This window comes from Pleurodeles waltl, chromosome 10 (assembly GCF_031143425.1).
Source record: "Pleurodeles waltl isolate 20211129_DDA chromosome 10, aPleWal1.hap1.20221129, whole genome shotgun sequence".
Classification (NCBI taxonomy): Eukaryota; Metazoa; Chordata; class Amphibia; order Caudata; family Salamandridae; genus Pleurodeles; species Pleurodeles waltl.
In genome coordinates, this window is record NC_090449.1 from 23,673,742 (window position 1) to 23,690,926 (window position 17,185).

Below are 17,185 nucleotides of genomic sequence, written 5' to 3' on the forward strand. Positions count from 1 at the left end.
TCCTATGTGATGAGGATCTGCATGGCTTCTACAGAAGCTCTAATTAGAATTGCTTTCATCTTCGGAGCTGGGACTTGTCTGATCCCACCCAGCCCCTTCCAGAGAGTGGCAGGGCTGCAGACTTTCAGAAGTGAGGGAGTGGGGTCCCCTGAGGCTCCCCGTGGTGAGAGAAGCCTTGTCCTGCGTCCACCTCCATATCTTGGGTTGGGCATTTGGGGACTGACTGCCAGAACAGCAGCCCCACAGACTGGCATGGCGCATGGGGGTGCTGTGGCACACAGCTTGGGAACCCCTGGCAGCAGCTGAAGTGGCGCTCGAATGATGTAACAACCACAAACCAACCATGCTCTCTCTTGGCTCTTAAAGTGCAGGCGGTGTTACTATTCAGTAGCACTTCAGCCTCATAATTCCTGCACTTTGGCCCGCGCTAAGCCCTCTCACCCAGCTAGGATTCGCTCCAAACCCTGCCTCGCACTGACCAGGCTCTGAATGACAACAGTCCATCCCTAGTTAGCCAAAGTCATCACCATCTCAGGCACATCCCGTGGCTTAAGAACAAGGACTCGTGCACCTTGAGACCCTCAAACTGCGGAGCTCTCTAGCCAGAAGGCTGCCCCTCGCAGGAGCAGCGACTGCGACCTGGACTCCTTCCTTATGATCTTAGAAGGACCGGACCTTTCCTCGCTTTTTTCACAGACTTCTGTTTCCCAAACTTTGTCCAAGAAACACCCACAAGCACACTTCTTACTGCCATGAACAACTCTGCTCCTTGGTTTCATCCTTACAAATGAGGTCATCATTCACTGTCTCCTTTCATTGATCAAACCTAGGAAGCTTTTTCTCTCCCCCCCCCCCATTTAAGTGTACCCCGTCTCTTGGTTTTTCATGTTCCACGTAAAACGTCCTCATCCTCTTCCTAAGTTCATGATGCACTACAGCAACTTCTCAATAAAATGAATGCTCCCAGGGACCAGGTGTTACTCAGCTTAATGGCACTCCTTGAGGCCCCGAGGACAGATGAATAAATCTCGTCTTCCCAAAGTTTGTTTGTGACCCAAGTGGCACACTGGGATCCTGTCCGCAAGCGCTTTGCTTCTGAAGGGATCTCCCTGGCATCCTGGAGCCAGTGTTGCCCGGTGGTGTACTGGCAGCACAGTTCGACCTGAGCTTTTACTCCTCTCAAAACCATCTGAGGACGACTTATCCAAGCGTGAAGCTCTCCTGGAAGAGGTCAGTCCGTGTGCGGGTGAAGGGTGTAAGACGACGCGTGGGCAGGCCGCTGACTGCTGGTGATGGTCTCTACAGGCCCCAACACCTGGGCTCTGAAATAACCATCCAGGAGCTGCACCCAGGCCTAGTATTATTTCATAATGGCATTGCTGCTGTTTACATTTGGCCTCTGTGTCTTTGCTGCACACTGGATTATACAGGTGTCGCCTTTGGTTGTGCTTGGCACTGGATTATTATACAGGTGTCTCCTTTGGGTTTGATGGGCACTGGATTATTATACAGGTGTCAACTTTGGTTGTGCTTGGCACTGGATTACTATACAGGTGTCTCCTTTGGCTTTGCTGGGCACTGGATTACTATACAGGTGTCTCCTTTGGCTTTGCCGGGCACTGGATTATTATACTTGTGTCTCCTTTGGCTTTGCTGGGCACTGGATTGCTATACATTCGTCTCCTTTGGCTTTGTTTGGTACTAGATTATTATACATGTGTCTCCTTTGGCTTTTCCGGGCACTGGATTATTATACTTGTGTCTCCTTTGGCTTTGCCGGGCACTGGATTATTATACAGTTGTCTCCTTTGGTTTTGCCGCGCACTGGATTATTATACTTGTGTCTCCTTTGGCTTTGCCGGGCACTGGATCATTATACAGTTGTCTCCTTTGGCTTTGCCGGGCACTGGATTATTATACTTGTGTCTCCTTTGGCTTTGCCGGGCACTGGATCATTATACAGTTGTCTCCTTTGGCTTTGCCAGGCACTGGATTATTATACTTGTGTCTCCTTTGGCTTTGCCGGGCACTGGGTTATTATACTTGTGTCTCCTTTGGCTTTTCCAGGCACTGGATTATTATACGGGTGTCTCCTTTGGCTTTGCCGGGCACTGGATTATTATACAGGTGTCTCCTTTGGCTTTGCCGGGCACTGGATCATTATACAGTTGTCTCCTTTGGCTTTGCCGGGCACTGGATTATTATACTTGTGTCTCCTTTGGCTTTGCCGGGCACTGGATTATTATACAGTTGTCTCCTTTGGCTTTGCCGGGCACTGGATTATTATACTCGTGTCTCCTTTGGCTTTGCTGGGCACTGGATTATTATACTTGTGTCTCCTTTGGCTTTGCCGGGCACTGGATTGTTATACTTGTGTCTCCTTTGGCTTTGCCGGGCACTGGATTATTATACTTGTGGCCGAAGGTAAATAACATCAACATTCAAATCAAGTTGAGATGAAAAGACCCCCAAATTCTCAAGTCCATTGGTTAAGCAGGCGTCTGGACCACTTCTGATACAAAAAGAAGCGCTAACTTTATTAAAAAGACATGTTGTGGTTACTGAGAATGACACTGCGCCAAGAACAACATCCGGCCTGCTCAGCTCACTGCCTAGCTGCAAAATCAGCCACACGATGACTGCGTGCGACTTCCTGGCCCAAGCTGAGCAGCAAGGAGAAGAGCAATTCTTTTGTAGATTCACATGCTGTGCATTATTCTAAACTCCAGTGGATGGGTCTGGCAGTGGGCCTCGAGTACCAAAGTATTTAGGTCTGGCTTGACAGCGCACCCGGGACGTATTATTGCCGCTTCTTCAAAATATAAATAAGGCAGGCTTTAGATCCACCCAAAGGAGCATTTCTTGTTCTGTTCATGCTGGTCTCTGTTTTGTCCATCATTCCACCTTTTAGGAACTGCTTCCATTGGAAAGCATTAAGGACTATTTCACACCTGAAAGTACATTCACTCATTACACCGTTAGTCACACACAGTTCTTTATCTCCTGTATGCATTCTCTATCTAAAGCCATGTTTTTGCCCATTAGATTCACAGGATTGGCAAGCCACCTGGTCTGTTTTTAATGTGCTTGTCTGCCCTCATGCAGGTAGCACAAGCGCACCGAATTTTCACATGCCTCCAGTGCCTTGAGACCCTCACGGGTGAGTAGCCGCGCTCTACAAATCCATGATTGATTGATTGGCCCAGTTAGCAAATACAGGCCGGTCCTGTTGGCTTTGCCAATGCTTGTTACTTGGGGCGTCGACTTGCTGTGTCAGTATGTATATGAAGGTGAAAAAGGCGAGGTTGAATGTCTCAAAGTTCACTATTGATAACAGTAATTTCTGATCTTGTGGTCTCTTGCAGTACGTGTATGAAGGGGATGAATCTGGTGATATTTCCGTGGACTTCTCCATCGTGTGGGACGGAGACTTTTACATCGACAAACCAGCGAATTTCAGAGGTACGTTTGGTCTTGCCTTACCATCAGACGCGTGCCCAATTCTTTACAGACTTGCTTAGATGTGCGTGGAACAGAAACCCAGACACGGGTTGCCACGGTGGAAATCCAAGCCACATGTACATTTTCCAGAACTTAAGGCATCAATGTTCTGCATTTAGTGCCTCTCCTTCGACCGCCCTACTAAAGACAGTCTATTGAAGTCAGTAGGTTTCCCTTCTCCCTCTCTGCTGACCTCTTTCTAGTCTGAAGCGCTCCCCTCCCTTCACAGATTTGACCGTCCTTCCCCCACACTCACCCAGAAGACCACTCGTCTGCACTTCCTGCTTTGTAGAAGGTCCCGGCCTTTGTAGATCTGCCCAAGCTGTAGCTTTCCCCTCTCCTCCTCTGACTTGTATGTTGTCCAAAAAAGACCCATCTCCTCGTCTTCAGACCTGCGTCTTCTCTGTACCTGTTACCTTAACTGTCATTGGAAGCCCCCTGCCCCACTGTAAACTGACCTCTGCTGTCTGCAGACCTCTTTTCCTGTCTCCTGCAGGGCTGTACTCGTCACCTTACTGGTGACCTAGGCCTTACCTATCGGGAGATTATCCCTGTAGACTCCAACCTACATCATGCACCTTACTGGTGACCTAGGCCTTACCTATCGGGAGATTATCCCTGTAGACTCCAACCTACATCATGCACCTTACTGGTGACCTGGGCCTTACCTATCGGGAGATTATCCCTGTAGACTCCAACCTACATCATGCACCTTACTGGAGACCTGGGCCTTACCTATCGGGAGATGCCCTATCGGGAGATTATCCCTGTAGACTCCAACCTACATCATGCACCTTACTGGTGAACTGGGCCTTACCTATCGGGAGATGCCCTATCGGGAGATTATCCCTGTAGACTCCAACCTACATCATGCACTTTACTGGTGACCTGGGCCTTACCTATCGGGAGATTATCCCTGTAGACTCCAACCTACATCATGCACCTTACTGGAGACCTGGACATTACCTATCGAGAGATAAGCCCTATAGACTCCAACCTACATCATGCACCTTACTGGTGAACTGGGCCTTACCTATCGGGAGATGCCCTATCGGGAGATTATCCCTGTAGACTCCAACCTACATCATGCACCTTACTGGTGACCTGGGCCTTATCTATCGGGAGATTATCCCTGTAGACTCCAACCTACATCATGTCACTTTACTGGTGACCTGGGAGATTATCCCTGTAGACTCCAACCTACATCATGCACCTCACTGGTGACCTGGGCCTTACCTAGTGGGAGATTATCCCTGTAGACTCCAACCTACATCCTGGCCTGAACCGCCTACTGAGAAATGTCCTTCGTAGACGTGACAACTCCACCCTACAGAACTGCTAATAGACCACTCCCCCTGCGTCCCATAGACCTGCCCCTGTCTGGAATGATGGCACCCGGCTCAAAGCCACCTAGTGAGATAGACCACTAGGCTCCCATGACAGAAGTATAACCTGTACTCACACAAAGCACACCCTGCCTCCAGGCTTTGTAGCCATGGAATCAGTTATGAGAATTATAGAGCGCATAGCTACCCCAACAACGGGGCTTCCCAGCGCTAGACCTCAAAGATGGATAAGCTGTAACTCTTGGCCTTGCTGAGGAAGGGCAGGTGTTGGGTGGAAAAAAGCCATGTCTTCAGGGATTTCCTGAAGTGCAGGTGGGTCTGTGTTCCTGATTGATGCACACACTTTGTGAGTAGAGTTCAATTCCATTTATTTCAGGCCAGCATAGATGCCATGACATGCAATCGGAGAGGGGGGGCGGACCCAAGGCATTATGGCATCCGTGCCTGCCCTGCCCACTCTAGCTGTAAAAGCTTGTGGATTCACCCTGCATTAACAATTGGGTCATGTTTATTCAGCTTGGAAGAATTTTACTGCTTGGCAGTATGCACTGGGCTGGGAGATTTCCTAATCAATATGCTTTTACTTCAGAGCATTAGACCGTGTAGATGGTCTCTTTTTCTATTGGTAGATTGCCTGTTGGAGACAGACTTGGGAATTGTTTCCGTCACAATTGCTAAGGTTAGCACTAGGCCCACGAACCAGTCTACCATACAACCCGCCCTGTGGCGGTGGGAGAACGACTCCGCCTTGGGATTCAGGCTGATGGTGTTTGTGTTACTTCACACACCATGAGTATTTGTGCTCACTCTGATGTCAATTAGACACTTTCCGCCATATCCCCTCCGATAACTTACCTTTGTCAAGTGTTTATGCGGCCTGACAACAGACGTGTTTGCCCGGTTGCACATTGCAGGCCCTTCGTGTTAGGTAGGCATTCTTTCATAAGGACACAGTTGGTAACCTCAGTGATATTATCAACCACAACCTTTTCTTCGATCGAACAGCTTCATCCTGAGACAAACTGATTACTGACCTGGTATCAGGTCAGACCAGAGAGTGTGGAGTATCGCGCCACTGTTTAGAGGAGGGTGTTGATCAAACTGGTGAAACTGAAGTGTTGAGGTAAAGCTCCCAGTGAGCTTGTGCAGCCATTGGCAGAGCCTGCTGCCCTTGCCTTTCAATGGATGTACCTGGTGTTTTGGCTTTACCAATGCCTTTTGCTGATATTGTTCAGCAGGAGCAAAAGACAATGCTTGTTTGCCAATGCGGAACAGCCTTGCAAAGGCAAAACAATTGGCTGCTGCAACCATGACGACGTACATAAACACATGCATTACCGTGCATAAGCACGTGTGCACAGTGGAGCACAACCCCTTGTTTGATATGGAATTTACCGATTCAAGATGGCAGACACCAATCCTAAAAAAAAAAATTGCAAACTAATGCTTCAAAGAGAGAAGAGCAGGTTGGTAGCAAATTGCAACTGCTGTACCCACCAAAAAAACCTGAAAAAATGCAATTGAGAGGGACTGGAGAGCAACTGAGGAGCGGGTAAGAGAATGGGAGGGCAAAGCTGTCAGAGCGGTGGCGGGGGTGTGGCTGGGGGGTTGAAAATAAAAAGCAAAAAAATCCAGAAGGGAAGGGACTCAGATGAGTTAGGGTGAGAGCAACACAGACAGGTGGTGAGTATTTGCAGAGAAGCAGCAGCACACAAGGGAGAGCAGGAAAACACATGCACTGCCATGGAGCGTGGGAAGGGGAAAAAAAGTAGTTCCTGGAACATAAGCAGTGGAAGGATGCAAGTTATTCAGTTAAAAGGATAGAAAGGAAGCTATACTCCAGGGGAGGGATAAACCCAACAAAAGGAAGGAAAGCCATTGAATGAGAGGCAAGCAAATGAAACTGAGAAGAAAGCCAAGGGTAAGAAATGGGAGGGCTGAAAGCCCACTATTGTACACAAAAGGTAATCATCATCAAATAGCTAAAGGTCTGCAGACAAGACCTAAAATGCATGCATGACTTGCCAGTTATGGGATGTGTTCGTTTCATCCTGTCATCAGTCTAGTCATTCTTCCTTTGCACAGCTGCCAGATCTCAGTTGCTCCATATTTAAAAAATAAATACAAATAAAATAAAAGCCCTATACTTAAATAAGTTGCATCCAAACGTCATGTACCAGGGGTGTATTTACAAGGGCTTGCAACATTCCTGCAGGTTCCTTTCATTTGGACTGTCTTTGTTTTACTAAATTCAAGCTCCTGTGATGATCATATTCTGAATTATCTTGTATATAGCAGGTTTCAGTAAAAATTCACAATTTTCACATTGCCTAGTGGGACACTACGACCAATAGCTTCCCCACGCCTTCACCCAGGACGCCCACCTCTGCCACACACGTGCGCCTCTTGGGTGGGCCCGGTGGGCAGCTGCCATCCTTTCACTTGGGTCACAGAAGGGTGACAATAGGAAGCTCCCAGCCTACACTGATACTGCAGATTTTTCTTATGCTGTAACTTTTTATTGCAGTCAGTGGTAATCAATAATCATTATTCAGTCACTTTCAAAAGCAGAATCAAAAGGCACAAGACATCTACATAAGTAGATACAAACTTGAGAGATAAAAATAGATGCAGAATTTGGGATCAATCAGTAAAAACAAAGAAACAAGCATTTGCAATGCAATGGGCCTCGTGTTTGCTCGAGTTAGAGCTATTAACTTTGTAAGCTCCTAACAGAACTTTTCTTGCCACATAAACTGAAAATAAAAAATTTCACATAAGCGAGCCCGCGGCCACAAAGCAAACACACAAAAAGAAACAGAAGTTTGCTTGCAGTGAAACATATCGGCAAAAGTGCAATTATACATGTAGCCATCAAAAGTGCAATTATCTATGTAACAGGATCAATGTCCTACAAAGCGCGTGACTACTGCCCAGCGAGATCGCGCTACCTATGAAGCAAAGAGAAAATGTAGTCCATAAACCATACTGAAAACATGGAGGCTTGTATGTTTTCAGTAGTTGGCTGGTGCGCTCGAGGAGGGCCAGATATCGGAAAAGGCATGACATATGCATGCCTTTGACTAATCAACTCAAGCGAATTTTAAAAGACAAGCCAACGAACCAACGTCTGTTATCTCTCTACGGGTGTGGTTACAAGCCTGTAAAAAGATAACAGGGACTGAGCGCTTTGCTCGCTCGACCTTAAAACGGGTATCTGAAAAGACCGAAAAAGACACATATTAAGACAACATAGTTACGCAGCCAGACTGCATTTTTCAGGCAGGAGCCAACTACTAGTAGAAGTCTTTACATTGATAAGAGAAGGATGAAAGGCAGAGCCAGCCCTTTGCTTTTCAGGTCGTAAAGTGATCTTGGATGTGGCAGCTTTAACCGGCTGAGCTCACCCACTGCCTGTAGGGTTTCACATTTGTATTGGAAAGAAAAAACAAAGCAAAGGTGAATTCAGCATTCAGGCCATGTTTTCATTGGAACAGTTTTTTTTGTAGGGAGGACCTAGCTTCTGTCAGTACGTGAAGTGTAATTCACAATACCATTGAAGAAAGGCCTCCCACTGTAATGAGTTGTCTTACATCTTTTCTACACAAGAATAGGCCCTCCACATTTAGATGGCAGCATTTTCACTTAATTTGATATTTATTTGTTTTAATTATGTTGCATATGCTTGTAAAAGAAATGCACGCTTGCCAAGGGCAGACCTATTGGCTTTGACAATTCTTTTTCTGGCTGTTTTCTCTCTTGTTTGCCAGCCTTAAACCACTTGTAAGAGATCTTGCATTTACTCTAGGGGGTATCTGCACGATGTTTGGCTGTTTCCTTGGAGCAGCAGCTCTATCGATGCGAGAGAATGGACTAGATTTCAAGACTTTAAAACAGTGCCTCTGTGATCGAAGAGGAGGAATAATGCAATGCTGGTCAGCATGCGTATAGTGCAAAACGAGTCGCTAATGCGATAAATAGTATTCCTGAGCAGTGGTGAAGAAAAATATGTAGAATAAAAAGAAATGTGCATTTTATGTCCTTCTACAACTGAGTAATCTTCTCTGGTGGAACAGTCAGGCCATCAGGAGTTTGTTATAAACTTTATTGCATTCATACAGCTGATAAATTGCTTGTGATCGTGAAATTGGCAAAGTATTATCCACAGCATCGGTATTTGTACAACAGGTCTAATGACAGCATCCTGGGAATCAATGCAACCCTTTTAGAGCCCTGTTCTTTCTGCATTATAGAGTGGTCTGATCACATTCAATAATTCACTAAGTGGTATGGATGGTGAGGTTCACTCGGGCAGTTCCATCATTCATATCCGTCAGGAAGTCCACAAGGGGGTGTCTGACCACCAGCAGCCAGAACTGGTCAAGGCGCCTGCGATACCCGCTATACGGTTGAGACATGTATAGTAGACCTTGCGCAGCGGCCAAGAGAACTGTGCACCGACCGAGAGCATTTTTTAAGTGGACAACTTGTCCTCCATGGCTCTTACAAGAGGCCATGCCACATGCAGCGGAAACTGGCCACGGGGCGGTTATACAGCGAAGTTTGAGTAAGTCCTCTTGTCTACCAACCACGGCTACTCATACGGGACTCGGGCCTAGGGATCCGCACTCATCATCACAGTAACTACCTCCCTCATCTACTACCAGAGTGTTCATTTTATATGCAAACCATTGGGCTGTAAGCCTGGGTTTGGCTGCATAAATGTCTTCTATGTTCACGTGCTGTACGTTGGCTTGCCACCAAAAGGTTGAGTCAAAAAAGAGACAATTTTAATAATTATTATGACAGACAACTGAAGCATTGGGCAGCAAGTGGGGGACATTTCGAGAGGACAGTTCTGATCCTTTTTTGTACTGTGTATGTCTTTTTTTTTTGTAGTTTGATCTTCAGAGAATTTTTGCGCCAATCTGTAGTATTCAATGAGTTCCCCACAGTCTCACTCAGTCTAGTGAGTTGAGAAAGTGAACAAAACTTAGGCTCAAGAAAAGATGTCCTCAGAGAGGGGACAACATGCCTGGCTCCAGTCACAGAACCACTTTCTAGGCCACATTTATATTTTAGGTAGGATGTGTTCCTCTCCCTTTGGAACATTTCCAGCAGGGGTGCACAGGCAGGCCCCCCTCACCCAAGGAGGGGGTTGTGCACCCTACCAGGAACCAGTATCTCTCAACCAGATGAAACATCCAAGCATAGAACCTCTCAGCTGTAGATAAAATCCCCAAAATGTGCATCTCTTTTACTGTTCTGCATTATCCATCTGTTCGTACTTTGAGTCTGAATATTCATGCGCTGTACCGGTGCCCGAGGCAAGCTCTTCCTGCTCGTCTCTTCACGCCTTGCACATACCTGGCTTCGCAGAAAGGTCTGAAGTTTGTCTAGCAGATGGTCCTGGCTTCTACTTAAAGTGCTGAGATAGTGGTAGCAGGCCAGAGCATCACTGAGTTTGTACGTAAGTCACGGTTCGGAACTTCAGGCCTCAGCTGGCGGTGTGTTCCTTTGCGCTGGTGTTTGTGTCCTCAAATCTAGCGCAAAAGACAGAAGAGTTCTGGATGGGTTTAGGCATTTTGTTGCTTCTGGAGGCTTTCTCAGACTTAACTGCAAGCCAGCCAGGCTTCACTGGCTTCCAACGTAGAATTGAGGTGGCCCTCAAACAACCTCCAGTAGCTTGGGTAGGCTTACAATCCTTGGAGGCCTCTGATCTGCATTTCCTTGTTGGAGGTGGACTTTCCATCACAGGAGTCCTAGCGTTAGTCGTTAGTCCGCGCAACACCCATACTGTTAAGCGCTCTACTTGCTGATGGCAGATCATTTTCCTCCACCAGTTTCCTCCTTGCTGGGCTCTGCTGCTTGTCCTGCTCCTCTCTTGTGCCTCATGAGGGACCAGGTTGTTGGTTGCCTCTCAGTCATCATGCCTGTCTCCTGCTTTGTCTTCTCGGCTCCTTTTAGAGGGGGCTTTGGATGGAGGATGATGGACTTGGATGCTCTACAGCCACAGGCTTCCTTCCCTTCGCCACCTACTGAGGACAGGTACCCTTGCTGGCAAAACCCAGAACACTCTTCATCTCAGCCTACAGATGTTGATTACCAGCCTCCATCTCTCCAGACCTTACTGGTCCAATGCACGGTTCCCATCTCCTACAAGTTGTATGGATAGTAGCCTCCTGCTTTGGACAGTTTACTTCTTCATCTCAAGCAATGTTTTAGCAAGAGCAGCGGTGACTATATGCAGGATTAACGGGACAGTGTTCCTAACAATGTGTGTGTATGTCTACTTCAATGGAGGCTTATATCACAAGCACATGTTAAATCCAGTTTTAAAGCTCTGCTCAGCTTCAACACATTTTAAATCCAGGTTTGAAGCTCTGCTTGGCTCCTTCAAAACATTTCAAACTCAGTTTAAAACTCTGCTCCGTCAACACATTTTAAATCCAGTTTTAAAGCTCTGCTTGGTTCCTTCATCGGCAACTTTGAAAACCACAAATAATCACGGTTGGCACTGTATGCCAGGCCTCATCCGTGAAGATCATGCAAGAGAGTACTCGCATTCTCATTGCAGGTTTGCACAGACATCTGAGAAGGGATAGTGCCTTCTTAGTGCTTTAGTATCGCAAGTTGCCTGATTTAGCATTTTTTTGCAAAAAAACTGAATTGCCCTACAAATCTTTAAACTTGACCCAATCGGACGTTCTCATATGTCGATCTTCGTGTTGCTGATTTTTGGTAATGATCAACGTTTGAAGTTTGAGATCGTCAACAGGCGTCCGAGGGAATCTATCCTAGTTTGCCTCCTCGTACAAAACCAAACACATCAACTCAAAAGGCTCTGATCTTCTCTAGATCCACATCACTTGTGGAGTTCCTCAACGCTTCATGTTATCTCCAGAGTTAATCAACTTCGTCATGTGCTTAATTTGTGCCAGTGGTTGCAGGAGCTAGGCACTAGCACTCACTTTTGGGCACTGGGACTCCTTTACTTTTTTTTTTTGTAACGAGTCTGTGACGTGGGAAAGAGAGGTTAAGACAGAAGAGTAGGAAAGGAGGAGGATCTTGAAGACAGTTGCCTCTGGTCAGCTGGGCCGTGGCAGGAACGGCCTCTTGTAGCTCTCTGTATCCCTGTGGCTTGAACGGGAATCCGGCCTTATGACCCCTGAAGTCCACTTCTTTGTCCAGGGTACAAGAGGGAGCAGGTCCAGTCCTTCGGTCTCCTCTCAGGTCACAGACAGCAGGTCCAGTCCTCTTCTTCCTCAAGTTCAGGGTTGTTTAGAATGGGTGCCTGGAGGTGCCTTGCTTGTCTGGCATGAGCTGGTGTGTGGGAATGACTCCTGGGCATGTTCTAACCAATGGGGTAAAGGTTCCTGCGTCCATCCCGACAGTTTGATTATTTTCAAGATTACAAAAGTCTTAGGCCCCACTAAAAGATGGCGCTGGCCGTGTGTATGTGGGAGTACACTGTGGTAGTCCTATTGTCCTCCCACATCTAAAACCAAAATACACACTAACCACAATAAACCCAAGGACATAAGTCTGGCAGGACAAAAACTGAGGTTTCCAGCAACCAGACAGTGGATGCAAACAAACTGTCTTGGCATCATGTTTCCTTCCTTTCAAGTGCACCCCAAAGTGTTATAGGTAAAGCTAGCAGACCTGTCAAACAAGCTTTGGCACTCGAGCAGGATTTGACCCTATAATGTCAAGAAGGATGCTGACAGCCCTCACTCTTCTGCTGAGCTAATAGGAGGCACCCCTGTCCCTTCAGGTAGGCCTGTCAGTCACAGCTCCAGGAAGGCATTTCACACCATTTTTCATACCTTTTTTTTCACACACATTCAAATGCTAATCACTGACTGGGAGAGGTTGAAGAGCAAATGCAACTTAGCCTCTGGGAGCTTCAGGTAGGGAAAGGTTATCTTTCTAAATGTTAACTTTCCTTAATATTTATTAAAATTGGACTTCGTCATTGGATTGGATTTTTAATAACTATTAAAATAACTGCTTAATTATTTTTCTAGCTAGTCACATTACCAATAGTATTAAGATCTAATACTGCACCCAAGCATTTTCTATGGGCCGGGCAACCTGCCTACAGTGAAAATAGCTTTGATGTACTAGTCATTGTAAAGAGAAGTGAAGTTGACATTTCTACAGGCCCTACCTTTAAACACCACACATCCTGCCTTGTGGGGTTCAAGGCCTACTTAGGAGTGACTTACTAATATTTAAAGGGAGGTTTTGACCTAGCAAAGGGGTTTATTTTGACAGGTGGAATTACAGTTTTACATTGTTACAGTCCGGCTACAACAGCAGGCCTGAAGCCATGTTTACACCATCACGGTAGTAGATGGAACAATAGGTGCTGCGATCTCCTAGTGGCATTTAACATCCAGACCCTGGGTACACCTTGTCATATGCTAGGGACCTGTAGCAAAGTTAAACATACCAATTGGGACTGTGCCAGTTCAATCACGTCTAATGGGGGAGCAGTGACACTTTACTGCTAGTTAGCAGGGGTAAAGTGCACAGAGTTCTGAAGCCAACAAATATATGGTCCAGCAAACGATGAAAAATCCAGGGTGACCATGCAGAAGAGGTGGATTTCCTACAGTTGGTAATATCAATTTTTGGGCTCCTTCACAAATGTTTGCATGAGATTCGAACCCCAGTCCATGCGCCGATGCCAGCCTGCCCGCAGTATAGCTTGTGCTGGTTCAGAGAGTGAGATAAGGCAGGGGGCATTGCAGGATTTTCCATAAAGCTTTATTGATGGCTCCACCACCCTAACTTTGGTCCTGTCGTCTCTCACCCCAGCCCTGCTGTACAAGTGCCCTGCCCAGCGGAAGAGCTGCGGCCTGTGCCTGAAGGCTGACCCCCGCTTCGAGTGCGGCTGGTGTGTCTCCGAGGGCAGGTGCCTGCTCCGACAGGACTGCCCCACACCCAAGGCCAACTGGATGCACCTGAGTAAGCGGAACACCCGCTGCAGTAACCCGCGTGTGGCCCAGGTAAGGCCTGGCAGCCTATACTGTGTCTGTAAAGTGTGGGTGCACAGTCTGGCCACTCATTGGTCAGTGCTTTGGGGTCCAGTTTGTGGGAATAGGTTGGAGATACGCTTTTTGCGGAAGGCGCTGTTTAGCGTGTTCACAATGTGCTTTGAGTTCTACCTGTGCTAACCATGTTGTCTTTCCATGTGGTTGTAAAGTGCCTTGTGGGGATGATGGGTATCAAAGGCGCTACATGGGGGTATGGTAGAGTGAATAACTGCTGTTATCACTTCTTATTGACTGATTGGGAATATACTATGTTCCTCCGAGCAGATCCGCCCGCTGACTGGACCGAAGGAGGGGGGCACTCGAGTGACCATCACTGGCGAGAACCTGGGGCTGCATTTCAACGAGGTGTGGGTGCAGGTGGCTGGAGTCCAGTGCACCTCAGTGCCGTCCGAGTACATCAGTGCTGAGAGGTATGGCTGAGTATAAGACACACCATCCAAGATTGATGCATGTTCTGGAGCAGTGTCTGGGTTTGACGGGTGCTTGGTTCCAGGCCGCTCCTCGGGGAGCGTTGGTGGCTTATCAAGCCTTGGGTTGCAAGCAACTGTTGGGCAGAAGTGCATTGAAAACAGAGTGCCCGAGTTTGCATTTTGTTGTGTGTAAACCATCAAACCAGACACAAAAGTAAAATCGACCCAGTTTATAAGTTATGCCTATAATATGTAAGCGAAAGAAAGCTTCTTTATCCAACGCTGTGTGTGTCTCTATACGTGTGTGTGTGTGTGTGTGTGTGTGTGTGTGTATATATATATATATATATATATATATATATATATATTTATAGGTAGATATTTTTTAAGAGCTGGACGATGTTCATTATATCTCTAGACATCAGCCAGAGCGAGGACCGTTCACCTTCTCTGGTCGGAATTGATTTTAGCCTCTATCCTGTGTAGGGTGGTCACGTCCTAACAGGTCATTACTGACACTGTTCCCAGGCCTGGACCTATGTGATTGCCTCATGCATTCTGGGTGTTTTTTTGCTTCCATTGATCTAATTAGACTCACACCTAAAGTCAGTGATTTGTAGGTGAAAAGCTCTGGGCTGGAGACGGGGCCCAGAATGACCTGGAGTGAGGTGGGCACCCTAGTCTGTTCAGGCAACAGATGCCCAGTGAAGTAGCCATGGGCACAGCGAATGGGCACATGTCCCTGCTTCTTCCTTCTGGACGCTCACATGGACCTTGGCCTTGACAAGCCCCTCTTCACCTCATCCTCATGTTTTTGGAGACGAGCCTCTCCACTTGCAAGGTTATAAAGGTTTTTTTTCCACTCCTTGCTAATATATTGTTGTCCATGTGGCACCTTGCAGCTGACAGCCAAATGCAACTGAACTGCAGCCTTCTCTGGAATATTGAATCCACTCTTGCTTCGTTCCGTGCGAGCACAGCTTTTAAGGCGTTGCGTCCCCCCGTCCGCAGTGCTGCCTCATGCAGGCATTGAGCGCATTGGCCCTTGAGTCACGTGACTGCATGTTTTACAAGATGCTTAAACTAACAGCTCTGATTCCCCAGGAGAGCACCAGTCAGGGCTGTCCTCATTGGCTGAAGGAGGCATTGGAACCCATACTTCTCCAACCTCTGGTTAGGACGTGAGCTCAAGTCTTCTGTGCATTGGAGAAGCCATCTGTCCCTTCCCAAGGCAGGAAAAGGATAGCGCCATCTATACTGCGTCGAACAAGCTTCCTCTTGCTTCCGAGGATGAAATCCGTCTAGGGTCGAAGATAGTAGGTTTTGCAGTCATCTGCTTTTCCAGCATTACTTCCCTTTTCTGGAGGCTTCAGTCGCAAGATGGAAGTTTAGAATTGAAAACCGGGAATACCAAAATGTTAATCTATGAAAGATACCAATGCTGGAGAAGCCCTTGTGAGGCCAGTTGTCCTGTCCCTGATGAATCCCCTTTGTACAGCATGGCTGAGCTCCCCTGCTCCAACACTGGTCATCGCAGGAAGCTGTTCCAGAGAGCCACACTGCAAAACATGCGGTGGGTTTATTAACGAGCACCAAGGGAACAATCGCTCGCAGTTGGAGATGTGGGCCATCTTCACCCCACCAACAGGTCACTCCAGTCTCGGGGATGGAAGGATGCCCTTCAGGGAGCACCACCTTCTCCTCTCAAACAGCCCCCCTCTGGGTAGGCCAGCTACAGTGTAGGACACACATCTCTTTCTCTTGTTCCATACATGGACACAGGCATGCATCTCACTTGTGTGGAGGATGGGTGGACCCTTAGCTCAGGGGCCTGCACCTTACCGCTCCCCTTGACTGGAGGTCTGCCATCTTCATCTGCATTCCTGAGTGGCATGTTGATGTCCAGTAGCCCCCCACTTTGTTTGGGGGTAGCACCTCCTCTGAATGGAGAAGGGCTGTGTTGGAGTAGTTCTGGCTGATAGGTGGGCACCTCTGGTAGGCTTTGAGATAGTCGAGTTCAGTGAGAGCAAAAGGTACAGGGCAAGATGAGACCTCTTAAAGCCATGGAGAATGCCAGCTGGGTACACGAAGACTACTTCCTGAAACAGCACTATACCACCACCAGAGATGGCACCGCTAGCATGGCACCACCACCAGAGATAGCACCGCTAAGCATGGTACCACCACCACCAGAGATGGCACCGCTAGCATGGCACCACCACCAGAGATAGCACTGCGGAGCATGGCACCACCACCAGAGATGGCACCGCTAGCATGGCACCACCACCACCAGATATAGCACTGCGGAGCATGGCACCACCACCAGAGATAGCACCGCTAAGCATGGTACCACCAGAGATGGCACCGCTAGCATGGTACCACCACCGCCAGAGATAGCACCGCTAAGCATGGCACCCCCCCAGAGATAGCACTGCTAAGCATGGCACTACCGCCAGAGATAGCACTGCGGAGCATGGCACCACCGCCAGAGATAGCACTGCGGAGCATGGCACCACCACCAGAGATAGCACTGCTAAGCATGGCACCACCACCAGAGATAGCACTGCGAAGCATGGCACCCCCCCCAGAGATAGCACTGCTAAGCATTGCACCCCCCCAGAGATAGCACTCCTAAGCATGGCACTCCCCCCGCAGATAGCACTGCTAAGCATGGCACCACTACCGGAGATAGCACCGCTAAGCATGGCACCACCACCAGAGATAGCACCGCTAAGCATGGCACCACCGCCAGATATAGCACCGCTAAGCATGGCACCACCACCGGAGATAGCACCGCTAAGCATGGCACCCCCCCAGAGATAGCACTGCTAAGCATGGCACCACCTCCGGAGATAGCACCGCT

At 47.8% G+C, this 17,185-nt stretch overlaps 1 protein-coding gene across 1 annotated transcript in view; it reads left to right on the forward strand.

Annotated features, from left to right (window-relative positions):
* PLXNA3 (plexin A3) overlaps positions 1 to 17,185 on the forward strand; it is a 460,104-nt gene that overhangs the window by 331,837 nt on the left and 111,082 nt on the right. Inside the window, exons 11-13 of the mRNA XM_069209502.1 lie at positions 3,366 to 3,462; positions 13,674 to 13,864; positions 14,177 to 14,322. Of these exons, the coding sequence (XP_069065603.1) occupies positions 3,366 to 3,462; positions 13,674 to 13,864; positions 14,177 to 14,322 (434 nt within the window). The remainder of the gene's footprint in view (positions 1 to 3,365; positions 3,463 to 13,673; positions 13,865 to 14,176; positions 14,323 to 17,185) is intronic.